The following is a 19,835-nucleotide window of genomic DNA, read 5'->3' on the forward strand; positions in this document are numbered from 1 at the left end:
TATCCGAGTGAAATCCAACTCTGCGTACAGTTATTCCGACACCGTTATTTCTATTCCGTTACGCTGGTCGAGTTGCGTGTGGTAAACGTAATTGTCGATGATTATCCTTTAAATACACCGTTTAAATTCTTGAAGCTAGATTAAAACATCGATATCATAATCACAGTGTACTTTATATTGCGTGTTTTATACAAGTGGACGAATGATTCTTAAGATGTACTAAGATGAAAACATCTAGTCATTATCAACAATCTGGTATTTAAAAAAAATCTCAGATTATTTAAAAGATTTTCTGTTTATAAATTTAAAAACAAATAAAAATAGCCATTATCAGTAATCTGGTATTTAAAATATCTCAGATACGTTAAAAGATTTTCTGTTTATTTTTTAAAAAACTAGTCATTTATCTCAGTAATCTGGAATTTAAAAAATCTCAACTACTTGAAAAGATAAATCCATAAACACTTAATAACAGATAAACACAGTTTTGACTTTAAAGCGGCAATATCGCTTACATTTTAAAACAATTATTTAATCATTCAGAACATTTTATTCTTTTCTTTTTTTTTCTTCTAGTAACGATCATAACAGTTGCATTTCCCCAATATTGCAAAGTGCCTTTTTACTAATCATTTATCTCAGTAATCTGGAATTTAAAAAATCTCATCTACTTGAAAAGATAAATCCATAAACATGAACACTTAATAACAGATAAACACAGTTTTGACTTTAAAGCGGCAATATCGCTTACATTTTAAAACAATTATTTAACCATTCAGAACATTTTCTTCTTTTCTTTTTTTTTTCTTCTAGTAACGATCATAACAGTTGCATTTCCCCAGTATTGCAAAGTGCCTTTTTGTCCAGATGAAATGAATGAATGAATGAATGAATGAATGAATGAATGAATGTTTAATGATACCCCAGCACAAAGTATACATCGACTATTCAATAACTGGGTATCAAACTTAAGGTTGAAGTTAAAAGTTTGTTTTGTTTAACGACAACACTAGAGCCCATTGATTTATTGATCATCGGCTATTGGATGTCAAACATTTGGTAATTTTGACATATAGTCTTAGAGAGGAAACCCGCTACATTTTCTCATTAGTAGCAAGGAATCTTTTATATGCACAATCCCATAGACAGGATAGCACATACCACGACCTTTGATATACCAGTCCTGGTGCACTGGCTGGAACGAGAAATAGCGCAATGGGCCTACCGACGGGGATCGATCCCTGAACGACCGCGCATCAAATAAAGGTTAATACCTGAAAGAAGTGATGACCAAATCAATATTAAAATGTATCTGACTGAGCCATGATGCGCGGTCGGTCTGGGATCGATCCCCGTCGGTGGGCCCATTTTGGGCTATTTCTCACTCCAGCCAGTGCACCACGAATGGTATATCAAAGGCCGTGGTATGTGCTATACTGTCTGTCGGATGGTGCATATAAAAGATCAGTTGCTACTAATGACAAAATGTAGCAGGTTTCCTCTCTATAACTGTGTCAAAATGACCATATATTTGACATCCAACAGCCGATGATTAACAAAATCAATGTGATCTGGTGGAGTAGTTAAACAAAACAAACTTTACTGACTGTGCCATGGTTAAACATTTGGACTGCATTTGGTTCGCCCAGATGCGACCTTGAATGACAGACTTGACTCACGTAAAAGTTGTATTTTCGACAACCCTGGCAATTACGGAAATGGCCATGGCAAAATATATGCTATCTCCACAGCACTTTTGCGGTTAATGTGTAAGAAAGGAAGTTAATGTGTCAGTATTGTGTATTGCAAAAAAAGAGAGAGAGAGAGAGAGAGAGAGAGAGAGAGAGAGAGAGAGAGAGAGAGAGAGAAAAGATAAAGAAAAGTTATATAGAAACTTGAAAGTTCCACGGCAAAATATATGCCGCGGAAAATTGAAAACACCGCGGCAATATCCACGACATTGCTGATCGCCAAAGTTATTCTAAAAACCAATACTTTCACACGCAGGTATGGTTTTTATTGGGGTTCTTTTTATTAGGTCATTATGCTGCCACAGCCTACAATCTTTCAGTCATAACAAAATGTCAGACACGGCAACAGAACCCGCATTAGCTCCACGAGGCACTCAAAACACGCAACACATTCTCAGTCTAGAAGCCCGCGTGGTGTTGAACGATAAGTAGAAACGCGAGCGCATTTCGCGTCTACTTGCACGATAACAGGTACCATTGAAGCTATCACAGAGATGGGTCGGTGCCGATATAATTATTACCCAAGCATATAATATCCTCAGGAAACCTGTTGAAAGATGGGCTAGATTTTGACTCGGTCTGTCTGGAAAGCAATTTTGCAGTTTGACAAATTATTCGTTACGTCATTCACATATTGCCGTTAGTATGTCACCGTGACACAGGGAGCGGTATCCAGATCTGTCGGTAGATCGCTAGACTGAGGTGCTTGGTTCGTAGGATCGAAACCCCTCGGTGGAGACTCATTCTCTAACTGGGGTTTTTCTCCATTCCAACCAGTGCACCACGACTGGTATATTAAAGGCCGTGGTATGTGCTTTCCTGTCTGTGGGAGAGTGTATATAAAAGATCCCTTGCTGCTAATGGGGGGGGGGGGGGGGGGGGGGGGGTTGGATGCAGCGGGTTTCCTTTGAAGACTAAATGTCAAAATTACCACATGTTTAACATTTAACAGCCAATGATTAATTAATCAATCTGCTCTAGTGGTGTTGTTAAAACAAACTTTAAAAATCACCGTAATGTTTGTAATGTAGCAAATTTGAGACAAATCAATGTACATGCCAAAGTAAATGTGTAAGGTTTTTTTTGTTTGTTTTTTGTTGTTGTATTTTTTGCTATATATTGAAGGGCTATGGTTAAGAGAAAAGAACTAAAGTGGGCAGTTACACTCCAACAAATTGTTCTTGTCACAATGTGTTCAATAACCATGTTGGTTACAGTGTATGCCAAAACACACGTTGCATATGGCAATATAATTAATATTTACGCACGTGTCCGCCAAGGCGCATATGGCGCCACGAATGATAATAAAGTTATCAGTTACAATGTGATATATATCATTATAATAAATGCCCATAAACACACGTTGCGCTGAGGAAGAGAGAGAAAGAAAAAAAGAAAAAAACCCCGAAAAAAAACAAACCCACCACATAGATCTGAGAACCTGGCAAAAGTGACAAGTTGCAGGAACTGTGAACCACAGAGGGCACTGTGACCTAAATATTATGCACGTTGTTTGGTAAGCGTTTCTCAAGACATAACATACACCAAGGCAATAATGTAAGCACAAGCGTTCAGTTATCGGCTCGGTTACACACTAAACGAGTTCAGACAAACACAGAACTTGGCAAGAAATCTTGGAAGAAAAAGGAGAAAAATCCCAGAAAAAAAGAAGACATATGTGATATGTTTCTGACAAATGTTTCTTTTGGAAAATAGTACCGATCTAACTCTCAAATTATTTACAACATGTGTTAAAAATAACAACAGTGAAAAAAACCCTTTAAAAAACCTGTTTACGCTTTTCGACGTTGTTTATCGAGACTGTATTCAATTTTAGGTCTGCACGCGTAATGTTTGGCCTGCACATGTACATTTATGTTTGGAAACAGAAAGAAAAGTCGGTAAATACGGATAGCAATATTTTACAACTCAGTTAATTTAAAAAACCCCACAAAAAACATGACCACAAAAAATAGATTAACTATATAAATGGGGATGTGGAGTTGAAAAACAAGAATAGGCTTTCAGAACAACTATTTCCTAAGTTTGTTTTGTTTAACGACACCACTAGAGCGCATTGATTTATTAATCATCGGCTATTGCATGTCAAACATTTGGTAATTCTGACATATTAATAGTCTTAGAGAGGAAAGCCGGTACAGTTTTCATTTGTAGCAAGGGGTCTTTTATATATGCACTATCGCACAGACAGGATATTACATACCATGGCCTTTGCTATACCAGTCGTGGTACACTGGCTGGAACGAAAAATAGCCCTATGTCCTTGACGGGGAATGACCCTAGACCGACCGTGCATCAAACAAGAGCACTTTACCACTGGGCTACGTCCCACCCCTTTCCTAACTAATGCGAAGCACACAATCACAAACTAGATTAGGGATATTTATGAAAGGACAACGGGAATTAGGAACGGACTGACCCCAGTCTTAAAACCATTCAAAGGCTGGCCTGGGGTTCTCATAAGATTAGAACATACTACTACTGACAACTCCACAACTCTTTCATAGGAGCACACCCCGAACCCTATATAAATAACGACCTTTTCATTTCCCCTACCGCTTAACACGCACACAGCCAATTTTTCAAAACATCTCTGGAAACGCCAACAGAACACTGACATTCGTTTTATTTGGATTGATTGATTGATTGTTTAAAAAGAGAACTTTTGTTCGACTTACCGGAAGTATCCCAAATACTGAGCTGTATTCTGTATGTGCTGGAGACGTTGTATGTACTCGTAAATGTGTCGAATCCCGTGGGTGTGTACGCCTGTCAAAAGAATAACAAATAAGGTTCAAAATCGTTACACGCTGCTCGATCATCGACCTAAAATAAAATAAAACACATACAAAATAACAAAAATGTAATATATAAATAAGCATTTGGAGGCTAAAGTTACAACCAAAGTTACAACTTATTAGTCACAGAATATCTTCTTCTCGTTCTTCGTTAGTCAAATCATCAGACCAGTCATTCCCAGAAAAGAGGCGGGCGGTGTTCATTAGTGCAGTGACTGTTCCATGCAGTTTTGTGGCGAGTGTTGTAATTGGCCATATTAACTGTCTTCCTTCCTTCACGACATGTCACGATAATAAAACCAGTTCCTTTACTAAAACATGTTTTTCTAAATATTCTTAGCAAAAATCGAATAGTATAACTGCTACCGGATCAAAAAAAAAATTCGTTTTCACTTTTATTTGGCGACATAGCTGCAAAGAAGGAAGGACATATTTTATTTAACGACGCACTAAACACATTTTATTTACGGTTATATTGAATGAATGAATGAATGAATGAATGTTTAACGACACCCCAGCACGAAAAATGCATCGGCTATCGGGTGTCACACTATGGTAAAAGCAAAACATTAAATGCTGAATCACATCAATATAAACATTCAAGATTTAAATAAAAACACAGTGTAAAGGACTGTGCAAAAATACAAATATCACAGAGAGATAAAATTAAAATTTACAATAAAAGTCAGTATCACGTAAAAACTCGGTTATATGGCGTCGGATCACACAGATATTAAGAGAGGAAACCCGCTGTCGCCAATTCATGGGCTACTCTTTTCGATTAGCAACACGGGATCTTTTATATGCACCATCCCACAGACAGGATTGTATATACCACGGCCTGTTACACCAGCTATGGAGCACTGGCTGGAACGAGAAATAGCCCAATGGGTCCACCGACGGGGATCGATCCTAGACCGACCGCGCATCAAGCGAACGCTTTACCACTGGGCTACGTCCCGTCCCTTACTTTTGTTTTTGTGACAGTCCTGTAAAATGTATTCATGCATACATTCACTCACAGCATTGCCTTCAATACAAGCAAATAAATCTCGGGGATAAAACCACCACCTGGGGACAAACACCTGAAAAGGCTATATAATAATGTGGGGTTAATTTGAGCAGCGCGGTTCTCGACGATAGAGTCCCATCTGTCATGCATGCTTTATTGAGCAGGACCATGTGGATGACGAGAGCCGTCATCCATAAACCGAAGTTTACTGCTGCCCTCTAAGCTATTCTTTACAAACAACATTGCTCGACGCAGTGGGGTCGCGGCTTGTCTTGTCTAGCTTGTTTCGCTGACAGGGGCGGACCCAGGAATATGTTTGTGAAGGTGTTAAAGGAGAAAATGGCACATTGACCAACTCGTGAAAAGGGCAACCCAATGAAAATTAAAAACAAAATGAACAAAAAGAAACGAAAATCCCAGAAGAAGAAGAAGAAGAAGAAGAAGAAGAAGAAGAAAAATTAGAAGAAGAAAAAGAAGGGGGAAAAGAAGCATTTGAAAGTATTTAGAGGGATGAGTCTCCCAGACCCTCACCCCCCTTTTTGCCTCCTTTATCCGCCGTTGGCTGAGCTTTGCTGTGCAGGCACAATTAAACAGCCAGACTTTATGTCCCACCCCAAGGACACCAGTAGTGTTGATTTACACACCACAAACTGCCTCGTGGTATACTAAAATAACGCCATGTCACTGAGCTACCATGAATTGGCGGTTGTGCGTATTGTGATATGATGTCTTCCATTGAAAAAGAAGCAGGATGTAGTTCAGTGGTGGAGCGCATGTCTGCAGTACGATGAGCCGTAGGATCGATCGACCTCCGTGGACTATCGGCCATAACGCCATCCCAACCAGTACACAATGACTGGTACAATAAAGATCCTGATATGTACTGTGCTGTCCATGAGAAAATGCCAATCTATCATTCAGCTTAAGAGATTGTATACTCTCTCTCTCTCTCTCTCTCTCTCTCTCTCTCTCTCTCTCTCTCTCTCTCTCTCTCTCTCTCTCTCTCTCTCTCACGCACACATTTTTCTTTGACGTTCTATAACCATGTCTCCTTCCCTCCCCGAGAAAACATATTATGCACAACCTTGCTTCATGACGGCCTTGTTAGTTCTGAATGAGCGACGTTTACGCATATATGCGTCTTATCTGTATCGTTAACCCGACCACAATAAATCGTTGTCTTTGTTGAAGTAGCTAGCTGTGAGTACTGTGCGGCTCTAACCGCAGACATTCATCACACGCAAAAAATGTTTGCATTATGTTATAACATGCACAGTCATGCCTGCAGTTTTAACATCTCCTGTTGAGACACAAGTGTCTATAAAACCAGCGGAGGAGCCAGAGAAGAGTCACACGGGTATTCCAATGACTTTGTTATTAAAAATTCCGGGGAGTGGGGGGCATGTTCCTAAACCCCTCCCCCTCCTCCCTTACAGATCTCGTTCTCATTGGGAGATCGGCTCATTTGCATTCAAAAAACTAAAATTGTCCTTTTTTAAAAGAATTTTGTTACCCCCTTCACACAGTCCTAGATCCACCCCTGAAAACCACCACTAGACATTCTGTGAATGCACATTCTCACGGTGTGCGACTCCTTAAGACAACTGACCTGGAGACACCATACGACCTGGTACGAAACGTGCTGACGAATCTAAAACCATTGCACCCGCGAAGAATATATAATATGATGAATGTCAAGCCCATGTGGTCGTACTTGTATTTTTTTGGCTTTTGAAGTAGAAGGTGGTACATAATCATTTGCATAAATTTCGTAGTCAAATCACAGCTGGATTCTCCCTCAGCCTCCCCCCCTCCCCCTTCCGCTTCCGACGCCTATACTGTGTCATATACCAAAGTTAGTTTATTTTGCTTATAAACAACTAGAGCACATATAGTCTTAGAGAGGAAACCCGCTATATTTTTCCATTAGTAGCAAGATAACTTTTATATGCGCTATCCCACAGACAGGATAGCACATACCACAGCTTTTGATATACCAGTCGTGTTAGGACGAGAAATAGCCCAAGAGGTCACCGATGAGGGTCGATCCTAGACCGACCGCGCATCAGGCAAGCGTTTTACCATTAGGCTATGTCCCGTCCCTCATATACAAAAGAGCCGTAGTTTAGTATGTGCTGATATTAATGTTGTTAATATTCATTTCGTTTCGGAGTTCATCACACTGGACCTATCCGTCTAACAGGGCCAAAGGCAACGACCATGAAATAAGTCGGCGAAAGTTTACATGGCTTCTTTGAAGACTTTTTCCCCCAGCACTAAATCAAGAAGAATACATTTACAAGTATGATATACTCCTCAACACCAGCGGACAGATTAACCTCACAGGGATTCCTCGCCATCATAGAGATTCCTTACCGTCACGGAGGTGCAATATGTCTTGCCCGTCACACATTTGTCAGCTGTCCTTGACTGTTCACATAATTAATAACATGTACGTTCTAAACAAGAAACTAAACGTTATTCTAACTTTGAGTACCACGCAGCGGTTTTAAAAGGACCGTATGCCATTGTGTTAACGACGTTCATTCATTCCATTTCATTTTATTTTCGTGCTTATGTCCAGTTGAGGTTCAAGCACGCTGTCCTGGACACACACACCTCAGCTATCTGGACTGTCTGTTCAGGACATTGGGTTAGTGGTTAGTAAGAGAGAAGTCGGTGTAGTGGCCTTGCGAGTCGTTAAACTCTCTCGGGGTGGGAGCCTTATGGCTTAACCGTTACACCACCGAGGCCAATTAAAGGGACATTCCTGAGTTTGCTACATTGTAAGATGTTTCCGACTAATAAAATAGTTCTACGATTAAACTTACATATTAAATATATGATCTTGTTTAGAATATCAGTGTCTGTATATTCAATGTGTTTCTGGTCGTCTTAATATTTGTAAGAAGCCCTAACTGGATTCTGTCTTCAAACAATTTCGTACGTATGAAAAAAACAATATTTTAGGAAATAAAATGAAATTTTATCTAGTACAAATATTAGAACGGTCAAAAGCACGTTTAATATAAAGCCACTAATATTTTATGCAGAAAAATATATTTGATATCTAATCGTTAAAAAGTATCTTAACAATTGCAGCAAACTCAGGAATGCCCCTTTAATGGAGTTAGTGTGTGAAGTTCATTTGAACCGTTTGCGTCAAAAGGGGACGGATGAATTGGCATATAATTTCTATAACGAATACAGTTAAAATTCATATAAACCCACCTGGTAAAAAATTTTTATACCAACTCAAATAACTTTTTTTGTTGTTCAAATGTTTCTATATAAATTATCATCAAATTGCATAGGTTAAATCTTATTTTTAAATACAGGTAATGAAGACAACGTAAAGCACTGTATTAAAAATTATATTAATGTACATAATTTGATTGTAATTTGAAAAGAAACTTATTTATTTGCATAAATATTTTTTTATTTCAGTTGGTATGGGTTTAAAACTCAATAATATGTTTCAATAGAAGTTCTAACATTATTAATTATAGAAAGAAAAATTAAAGAAAAACAATCCACCCAATAAAACCACAACAACAAAAACTACCATGTGCTACGATTATAGTTTGCTTAACTTTCCAAACCCGGAATATCCTTTTGTTAACCTTGTAAAATGCATACACTAGTTAATATATGCATTACGTAAGCATAAATATGCTTTCAAAACTTCCGTGTTTGTATACACTATTAACAGAAGGCGTTAAAACAGCTGTGTACGTAAGCCTTACTATGGCGTCAGAGTGTTTTGAGTAATAGTAAACCTAGTTACTCAGTACTCTCTGCATATAGTCTATTTTGAGCGCTGCTATGTTTGTGATGCCAATGATGCAATAATTGCCTCACGCGCACTTAGTGTGCACTTAGCCACTTAAGAGTACTGATATTTTTCAGATATCTGTCAGTGCAAAATGTGCAATAATTTTAAATATAAGTACCAGCTATTAACACTAATACTTAATTAATAAATTACCACACAGTAAATAAATAAATTAATTAAGTACCCACTGAATGAAAACTTAATGCTAACGTGGTTATTAGATATCGCATAAATGTTTTTAACATCTTCACAACCGTAAAGAACGTTTTTGACTTCAGAACGGTTGAATCATGGTGAGCGAGGAAGGCGACATTAAAGGAGAGAGAGAGAGAGAGAGAGAGAGAGAGAGAGAGAGAGAGAGAGAGAGAGAGAGAGAGAGAGAGAGAGAGAGAGAGAGAGAGAGAGAGAGAGAGAGAGAGAGAGAGAGAGAGAGAGAGAGAGAGAGAGAGAGAGCACACAGAGATCCTAGAATAGAGAAAAAAATAATCCAGTTTATGTTTACAAAAGCCCACCCTATCCGTTTTGGGTAAAAGTGGCCACTACCCTGAGAAGGTCAATGCCATGGGTACTGAAGAAAACCGCGTGTAACATCTGGCAAGCATGGCCAGGCAAACAATGACACAACACAGGTGTGAGACCACCGCTGAACCGGAACCCACAACATCATTACCTACTAACACGTGTAGATACGTATATAGTGTCAATGTCTTAAAGGCACATGTAATTGTATTACAGTACCGTATCATGTACACTGAAACCCCTCTAAACCGGACATCAATGATCCAAGTTTTAAAAAAGTCTGATTTAAGGGCTATCCGGTTTAAAGAGGTTCTGATCTCTTGTGATTTTTAAAAAGGTACCGTGAAAAACATCCGGTTTTGAAGAAATTCCGGTTTACTCGGGGTCCGATTTTAATAAGTTCGTCTACATCGGGAACCACTAAAAACACCCCTTGTAACACATCTGGATTAAGTTACAATAGAGTGAAACATGAGTGTGACAGTGAAACGGAGAAATACCATCTAAAAATAAGACTACAGCTCGTCTCAATAACCGTTACTTCTCAGAGGTAGGTACGTTTTAGAATGCAGAATTTTCATATTACAAACACCAGGCTGATCAGAGACATTCGTGATAATGTACGGATAATAACCAAAGACGAATCTAATAGTGAAAAGAAAAGTCGCCGTAGTGTTTAGAAACTAGGATCTGCGACTTTAAAATATGTCGTTAAATTTATAGATATTCCTTTTCTTTTCGTAGACGTGTCACGTGATCAACGGCTAGATCAGGATGTGTTCCATTCATCTTGTACCACAAAGGCATGCTTCTCATCATTACTGACAGGTAACAAACCAGGAAGACGCACTGTCCACGTGTCCACTTGTCCCGGACACTGTCCCGACATTCCACACTTCGCCACGACAAGGTGCGGAACGTAGCCCAGTGGGTAAAGCTCTCACCTAATGCGCGATCGGTCTTGAATCGATCCCCGTTAGCGGCTCATTTTGGGTTTGGTCAGCAAGTACTTCACAACTGGTATACCAAACTCCGTGGTATGTAGTATCCTGGGGTTTTTTGTGCGTGTGTTGTTGTTGTTGTTGTTTTTTTGGGGGGTTGGGGGGGGGGGGGTGGTGCATATAAAAGATCGTTTGCTGCTATTCGAAAAAAGTAGCCGTTACATTGAAAAAACATCATGGAATATAAGGTAAATTCGTGGGATGTGCTTAGTAAATAAGTGTAAAGTGGCGGATCTAAGGGACCATGGGCTAACTCCCTCCCCCTACATTTTACGACAATTATATATATATATTTTTTTTTTCACGTTACAGAATCAGAGGTATCCCTTCGGAAACGTTTGTGGTCCTCGGCCACATGTCATTGACCCGCCTCCCCCCCCCCCCCCCCCCAAAGGAATTTTCTACATCCGCCACTGTGTATGGTGTGGAGGCAGCGAGTTTCCGCTCTCATTGTCTACGTATTCTTAACACTATGTCCGATGCCATATAATCGTAATTAAAATGTGTCGACTGCATTGTTAAATAAATTAAAAAATTCTTTCTCTATGACAACTCGATAAAGAGATAAGCCTTCAGCCAAGGACTCGAGCATGTCACCGTTTGTTGAACCACACTGCCGTCCGTCCGTCAGTCCAAAGTTCAGCCCGAGTCAGCACTTGACGCAGGGCGAACAAGGTCAAATGCCAGAAATCCCAAGTGGTCATTTCCTCTCTTGTATTTTTTGGTTCAAAGTACTCCTCGAACTTTCAGACGGAACCGACTAGTACTAGCAGATCTTGTGTTGTCGCCTTCTGTTAAAGCGACGTACCCTGGTTTTTAAAATGTACAGCTTCGTATTTTTCACTATTAGAGCCTTTTTTATAATTAAAATCAGAGTTTACTGTCATGTTATTGTTTAGATTATCCATCCAAAGTGATTCTAGTCATCCTGGTGTTTGTAAAACCACGAAATGCGTTTCTTGATATTTTTAAAAACGCATTAACCTCTGAAAAGCAACTGTTATGGAGACAAGCTTTACTCTATTTTTAAAGGGGCATTCCTGAGTGTGCTGCAATTTTTAAGATGTTATCGACTAACAGAGACTTTTTAACGATTGTAATTACATATCAAATATATTTTCCTGCATAACATATCAGTGGTTGTATATTAAACGTGTTTCTGATCGTTATAATATTTGTACTAGCGTAAATTTCATTTTATTTCCTAAAATACGTTTTTTCGTACGTACGAAATTATTTGAAAACAAAATCCAGTTTGGGCTTCTTACAAATATTAAGACGACCAGTAACACATTAAATATACAGACACTGATATTCTAAACAAGAAAATATATTTAATATGTAAGTTTAATGGTAGAAATATTTTGTTAGTCGGAAACATCTTACAATGCAGCAAACTCGGGAATGTTCCTTTAAGGGTTTTTCTTCGTTTTAACAGGTTTATAGAATAATTTTACCAAACTTTGTGTCCATTTTCACAAGTTGAAACTAGGGTCTGCGACTTTTTTTAAGTGACGTTATCGACTTCATAATCCTTGTGAACATTGTATAATTATAGTTGTAAAGCTACGATTCCAATGTGTAACGAACTGGCAACAGTATCGACTGTACTGTCAAAACATATATTACAAGGGCAGTGTTGAATTTATATTATAGATTGGCAGTCCATTTAAAATAATGATATTTGCCAACAGGCAAGATTAGTTACGGTTCAACAAATTCATATTCAAGAGGGTGGTATAGGCCTAAAAGGTTACGGTTAGAGGTATATGGTTACCCCATCGAACATAAGGCTGGTAGGTCCAGATAGGTACAGGGTTCGCAGCTCGGTACCGGCTCCCACCCAGAGCGAGTTTTAACGACTCAATTGGAAGGTGTGAGACCACTACACCCTCTTCTCTCTCACTAACTACTAACAATTAACAACTAACCACTGTCCTGGACAGACAGCCCAGACAGCTGAGGTGTGCCAAGGACAGCGTACTTGAACCTTAATTGGATATAAGCACGAAAATAAGTTGAAAATGAAAATGGATATGACCAGCTCAGTCCCATGCTCCAGTTGTTAATACCACAAAAACACTTAAAAGTATGTAACAAAAGTACATTACAAATTACTAATTTTGTGATCCATATACTAATACATTGAAATCCACCAAAATCTTCCAAAATATCTCCGTCCCTTTCTAAACAGCTTCAACAGGGTTCGAAACTCGCCAAAAATATGATGGTCCAAAAAATAATAATGTATGCTGACGAATTATGGTGAGCGAACCACGAGCAAGATTTTAATGTGGAATACAAATATTAATAATGGCTCGTATGTTATAGCCTTAAAGATGATAATATTATATGGGCGACTAATGGCATTATTGTTTTCATATTTAAGTCGCCCAAACAGGATATTGGTCGCATTTGGCGACCTGGCCACAGGCTGTCTCGAGTCCTGTTCAACTTGAAGAAAATACCCCCCCCCCCCCCCCCCACACACACACACACACCACAACCACCACCCCCACTTGACATATTGCTCCTGCGGTATGAGGTTTTATGGTGAATACATTCCATAGCAGTGTTGACAGACACCTACGGTCGTAAAAAAGAAACCCATTGACTGGCTACACACATATACTCCGTTCATAGAAACCAGTTTGACAGGTCACGTGTACCAAAGCGGAACCAAACGAGAGACTAAGCCACGACTATTATATCTATACCTGAAGAAATTCAGTTTTCTTTTGGCCAACTACTGGCTGTTTTCAGAAATATTCTAAAGGATGGGCTGGTGTATTGAGAAGTACTCTTTTTTTTCTAACCGACCACGCAGTTAGAGAAAACGAAAAACAAACATTTTCTGGGTTAATAACTTTTCCAATAAACACCTTGTGGAATCGTTTTTAAAAGTGAATACATTTTTAAAATACTTTTTTGAATACAATATCAATATATGTTACCATTTTAATGTAATAAAAAAGTCGATTTAAAATGTTCCCATAACTTAGGGTCCTAATTGGCGGGGAAGAAGGGTAGGGGAAGCTTCCTCCACATACAAAATACAAAAAGGTTAAAAGTCTACCTTTAATAGAACCTATATTATTTTCCCTCGATTTTTGTTCTATTGCACAACTGTTATAATAAGCTAGATTCGGCCCTGTGAATGCAGTTAAATTTTGTTTTGTTTTATTTAACGACACCACTAGATCACATTGATTTATTAATCATCGGCTATCGGATCCGATGTCAAATATTTGGTAATTTCGACATAGTCTTACAGAGAAAACCCGTATCTTTTATATGCATCATCACACAGACAGGATAGCACATACCAGGGCCTTTGATATACTAGTTGTGGTAAACTGGTTGGAGCGAGAAATAGCCTAATGAGACCCATCGACGGGGATCGATCCCAGACCGACTGCGCATCAAGCGATGCATTTAAGAATATAAATAAGCTATTAAAATCCTTATTGATAATAGCTTAACGGCCTCCGTCAAAATTTCCCGCGGCAAACTTCTTGTATGATATAAAGCTGTATTTGTTTTCAGTGATTAAGAACACATAACAGGATCCACTGATACGGTCGTGTGTGACTGCCTGTATCTTTTAAAGTAAACATATCTGCACACAGTGCACAGGCCAGCGTTTCCAGCGATAAGGACGTAGTATTTTTAGCGCAAATAAACTGCGAATTGCTATTACAAGTATTTCACAACACGGTAGCAATATTAGTTTATCGCTCTAGCACGTAACGATGGTAGCAACGTAGCAGCAACAGTAACTTGTCGGGTGGTGGTAAATAGATAATATATTTATGGTTCTAGGACCGTATCTTGGGGGTGGGGGGAGTGTAAGGGGGTAGTGGCAGTTGCCATCTCTCTAAAAAAAAATAAGAGTGTGCTCAATTTAGTTTAAATGTTCACCTTTTGACTAGCGAGCAAAGATCTTATTTCATTTCCTTTTCGTCATTTGAAAATTAATATGTAAGGCCAGATTCGGCCCTGGTTCATTACATAAACATATAAACAAACACAGTGGTACATACTACACTTGCTTTTCATTATACTAGTATTAGTTATTATACAAATACGAACATGTTGTCTTTTCTCTTCTTCTTTTTTGTTGTTGTTTTTGTTTTTCTGGAATCCCATGGTGTCTATGCTATCTTACAAATCCAACTGTACTATTTGCCCCCAATATACTTCTCACAATATATATATATATATATATATATATATATATATATATATACACACACTAAAAATTAAGCATAACATCTAATGACGTAATCGTACATGAGAGTGTTTTTATAGTAACACAATAACAAATTGATGGACAGAATATTGTGTTTCAACAAGTCTTTATTTGTTAAATGTACAATTCGTATAGTGTTTGAGCACCTATTTTGTAAGGTGATGAATTAGGAGTCACCAATCCTAACATTACCAATGTATTTTGGTGCAATATAAAAATAAAATAAAAATATGAACAGGGAATTAAAAGACTGTCTTGGACACGCAACCCAGATAGCTCAGGTGTGTGTGTGCCCAGGACAGCGTGCTTGAACCTTAATGGGACATAAGCACGAAAATAAGTTCGAATGAAATGAAACTGAAAAGATTATCATGTGTACAAAAAAAGTATCTACGACGGAGTAAAATAATTATATGAAGCATGCACTTATCAACTTATTTTCTGATACCCACCATCCACTTCTAAAACACTATTAACGTCAAACTTGATGCCCCATAACGCACTCTTTGAATGCCTATGATTAAACACACGTTTTTTAAGACATAACCGTTTAGGGCTATCCCCTTGCTCGCTGTTTTCCATAATAGGGGCGGGACGTAGCCCAGTGGTAAAGCGCTCGCTTGATGCGCGGTTGGTTTGGGATCAATCCCCGTCGGTGGGCCCATTGGGCTATTGATCGTTCCAGCCAATGCGCCACGACTGGTATATCAAAGGCCGTGGTATGTGTTATCCTGTCTGTGGGATGGTGCATATAAAAGATCTCTTGCTGCATTAGGAAAAATGTAGCGGGTTTCCTCTGGTGACTACTTGTCAGAATTACCAAATATTTGACATTCAATAGCCGATGATTAATGAATCAATGTGCTCAAACTAAACGGTGAAAAGCAAGACAGGAAAATAATTCTAATAAAGTTGCGGAATAAGACGGTATATCAGGTTTTCACTTGAAGTTGTCAAGTCTCATCCCATCCTAACATCGCTCATCTACTAATGACGGGGCTATTAAGGAATTTAGGAATTAATTGGTTTCGCTTGCAAGTAGTCATTTCTCTTCCCATCCCATCTCGCGTCTCTCTGAATATTCTCTACTATTAGTAGATGCCTTAATAGCCCAGTCATTAGTATTACTCATGATGGGGCTATTAATAATTTGTTTTGTTTAACAAAACCACTAGAGCACATTGATTTATTCAACATCGGCTATTGGATGTTAATATAAATTTGGTAATTCTGACATATAGTTTTAGAGAGGAAACCCGCTAATTGTTTCCATTAGTAGCAAGGGATCTTTTAATTGCATCATCCCACAGACAGGATAGCACACATCACGGCCTTTGATATACCAGACTACCAGTCGTGGTGCACTGGCTGGAACGAGAAATAGCCCCAGTGGACCCACCGACGAGACGTTGGGCTTAAATTATTTAAACATTTAATATTTGAGAACTCACCCCCACCCTTCGACGCTGTGGTACCTACACACTAGACATATTCTCGCAAACGAATGCATTAAAATTATGAATTCGTACAGTACCGTACATACACATTCGTGGTTTAACCGTTAGCAGTAAACTTCAACAATAAACAATATGTAACATTTGTGTCCAATGGGCAGAGTGGTTTTAGTGTAAAAACATCTGCTTGCTATTGAGTTAAATGAAGTGGTTTTTCTCACGAGTCTAATATCGCGTCAGTGTCTCTGTGTGTGAGCTAGAGCCCACATTTTAGATGTGCAGAACGTGTATCATGTTCCACGGTTTAGCTCCGTGCCGAAATGCCGAGCAGCTTGAAAACAAACAGTGACGCAATAACCTAATTACGTAGAATAAATAATTAGTAATAGTACGCAGAAGTTGCGCTGAAAGTTTCAGCACAGTCCAAATCCAGTTTTACTTTCAGAACTGCCAAACTTTCCAGATACTGGTATGTGCGATGGACAAATGTGTTCATGAATCATGATAAAGTTTAAAGTTTTTTTTTTGTTTAACGACACCACTAGAGCACATTGATTTGTTAATAATCGGCTATTGGATGTCACAAACATTTGGTAACTCTGACATATAGTCTAAGAGAGGAAACATGCTAAATGTTTTCATAAGTAGCAAGGGATCTTTTATATGCACCCAACAGATAGGAAAGTATATATCTCGGCCTTTGACCAGTTGTGGTGCACTGGTTGTAACGAGAAAACCACCCACAATCAGTTGAATGGATCCACCGAGCTGGTTCGATCCTGCAACGCAAGCATCTCAGGGGAGCACTCGACCGACTTATGAATGTTATTAACAGTATAAATGGTTTACATCAGAGTCCAAATGTGGAATGTTGCAATAAAAATTGTATTTTTCTTGCCGATCTCATCTTATCCTAACGAGACAAAACATCGGTTCCAAATTTGTAAAACTTCACTGTTTTTAACAGATTAGATAAGAAAGCCACGGTAATTGTCTCCGGCTAATATTTCCACATTCTTGAGGTATACCACAACCCATTTTAGGTCGTGAAGATCATAACATCGTGAAAAAAACCCTTCAAATCCCCTTATCCCCTAATATTTTTATCAACTTAAGCTTGTGGTATAAGATATTTGCACAGTGACTAATATAGAATATTGTAATAATACTTATAAATAGAACAAGCCAGCAGATATCTTTTGCAATGCTTCAATAGAGCCATCAAACGAATTCGCACCTATATATCAAGTTTGTCTGATACACATCTATACTAAGAACAATATACATGCCCGAGGCACTAACTGTAAACTATGTGTTGTCAGAGCTTTTAACAAACCCGTAAAAACTGGAGGGACGAAAATGTACAGGTTTTTTTTGTCCTACTTCATATAAATAACCGGTAGGTACTGGGTTCGGATCCCAGTCGAGGCATGGGATTTTTAATCCAGATACCTAGTCCAAACCCTGAGTGAGTGCTCCGCAAGGCTCAATGGGTAGGTGTAAACCACTTCCACCGACCAGTGATCCATAACTGGTTCAACATTCAACAAAGGCCATGGTTTGTGCTATCCTGCCTGTGGGAAGCGAAAATAAAAGATCCCTTGCTGCTAATTGGAAAGAGTAGCCCATGAAGTGGCGACAGCGGGTTTCCTCTTAAAATCTGTGTGGTCCTTAACCATATGTCTGACGCCATATAACCGTAAATAAAATGCGTTGAGTGCGTCGTTAAATAAAACATTTCTTTCTTTCATAAAAATAAAGTCAAACATCTGGCTTGTGCCTCCCCCACCCCCCAATTAGACCAGTGAAAAACACACACACACACACACACACACACACCCTTTACTAGAGATTGTGCACTCCAGATATCGTTCCTAGAGGCCTGTGGAATACTAATTTTACAACCGGGAAGTTAGAAGTACATTTTTGAATTTTAAGTTTAGTGATGGTTAACCGTTGTATTATTGGTTTACCATCATTTTGTGACAGGATGATTATAATTAAATGAATGTGACGTGGGCCAGTGTAAACACACTTCCAAAGATGGTATAGATAAATAATTTTATAACCACACAAATTATAAAATATCGATATTTTTTCTAGAACCACATGTAAAATATCTCTCCTGTACTCTTTTTTGCACTATATATTAACTATCTATTCTGTTGAAGTGCGCGGATTTGTTTTATACTGTCCAACAGATAATAATAAGTAATATTAAATATATATAAATATAATTATATTCAACATATACAAACCTCCTTGTATTCCCCGTTGACGTATCTGTGAATTAAAGAAGTTTTCCCGCAACAACAGTCACCGACCACCACAATTTTAGACTTGACGATCGTCACTTCTTTTGCATCCAAGTCTCGACTTGTCGCCGTTTCGTGGCCTTTAAGTTTCTCACTACTGCTGCCCATTCCCGATCCCGATCCCGATCCCGATCCCGTCGATCGTTCTGGGCTAACCCGGTCATGAAGGGGCATGTACACAAAGTTGGAACAAGCCTTGTCCTTCATTGCTGTGCCTTCGTGTACGGGATCCGTCGTGATAATAATTCCGTAAAAGAAAAGTAATGTGTTAAGTATCCGCGGATTCAGTCTCACCCATGCGTGATTCGCTTCAGTAAACAAACGACCTTAGTCCAAAGCCGCACTGCACCCACTAAAACTTTAAGGCATGCGCACCGATCAAAGACCAACAGTACATTCTGCTTTGCGAACTATGTCACATGCTTTCGGTCGTGAATGAATGGACCACGTGACTATCCCTCTCCGCCAATGGCAATGGCTGATACGGTTGTTGAAGTAAGCTGTATTAGCAGACGACCTGGGAAAATCTACTAAGAATGAAGTTGATTGACAACTATTCCCAGACTTGCCTAAGAGCAAGTCAAAACGAAAATGTTTTAGGTAATGTTTTTCCCGTTTTTAATTTCGCAATTAATACTTTCTGACGAGGCATGCATTGCATATTAAATAGAAGTGTGAGTTTCTTCTCTAATGCCGGTATAATATAGTAATTGCGACCTCTGGTTTAGAGTATTAAAGACATTTTGGTCCTCTTAAAACAATATTATCTTTTGGTATTCAGTCTAAAACACAACTTTTGACCTGAAATAGTTATTTGCGTTGTCACAAGCTAAGCATGTCAAATTTATTTGAACCATTACGTTTTTGCTCGTGCCAA

General features: G+C 38.7%; 1 protein-coding gene across 1 annotated transcript in view; it reads right to left on the reverse strand.

The window, feature by feature from the left end:
• LOC121380519 (GTP-binding protein rho5-like) overlaps positions 1–19,360 on the reverse strand; it is a 42,650-nt gene extending 23,290 nt beyond the window's left edge. The window contains exons 1-2 of the mRNA XM_041509362.1: positions 18,902–19,360; positions 4,451–4,541 (exon numbers count right to left, since the gene is read on the reverse strand). Of these exons, the coding sequence (XP_041365296.1) occupies positions 4,451–4,541; positions 18,902–19,165 (355 nt within the window). The 5' untranslated portion in view covers positions 19,166–19,360. The remainder of the gene's footprint in view (positions 1–4,450; positions 4,542–18,901) is intronic.
• Between the last annotated feature and the right edge of the window lie 475 nt (positions 19,361–19,835).

The sequence above is a fragment of the Gigantopelta aegis genome, chromosome 9, assembly GCF_016097555.1.
Source record: "Gigantopelta aegis isolate Gae_Host chromosome 9, Gae_host_genome, whole genome shotgun sequence".
NCBI classification, from domain to species: Eukaryota; Metazoa; Mollusca; class Gastropoda; order Neomphalida; family Peltospiridae; genus Gigantopelta; species Gigantopelta aegis.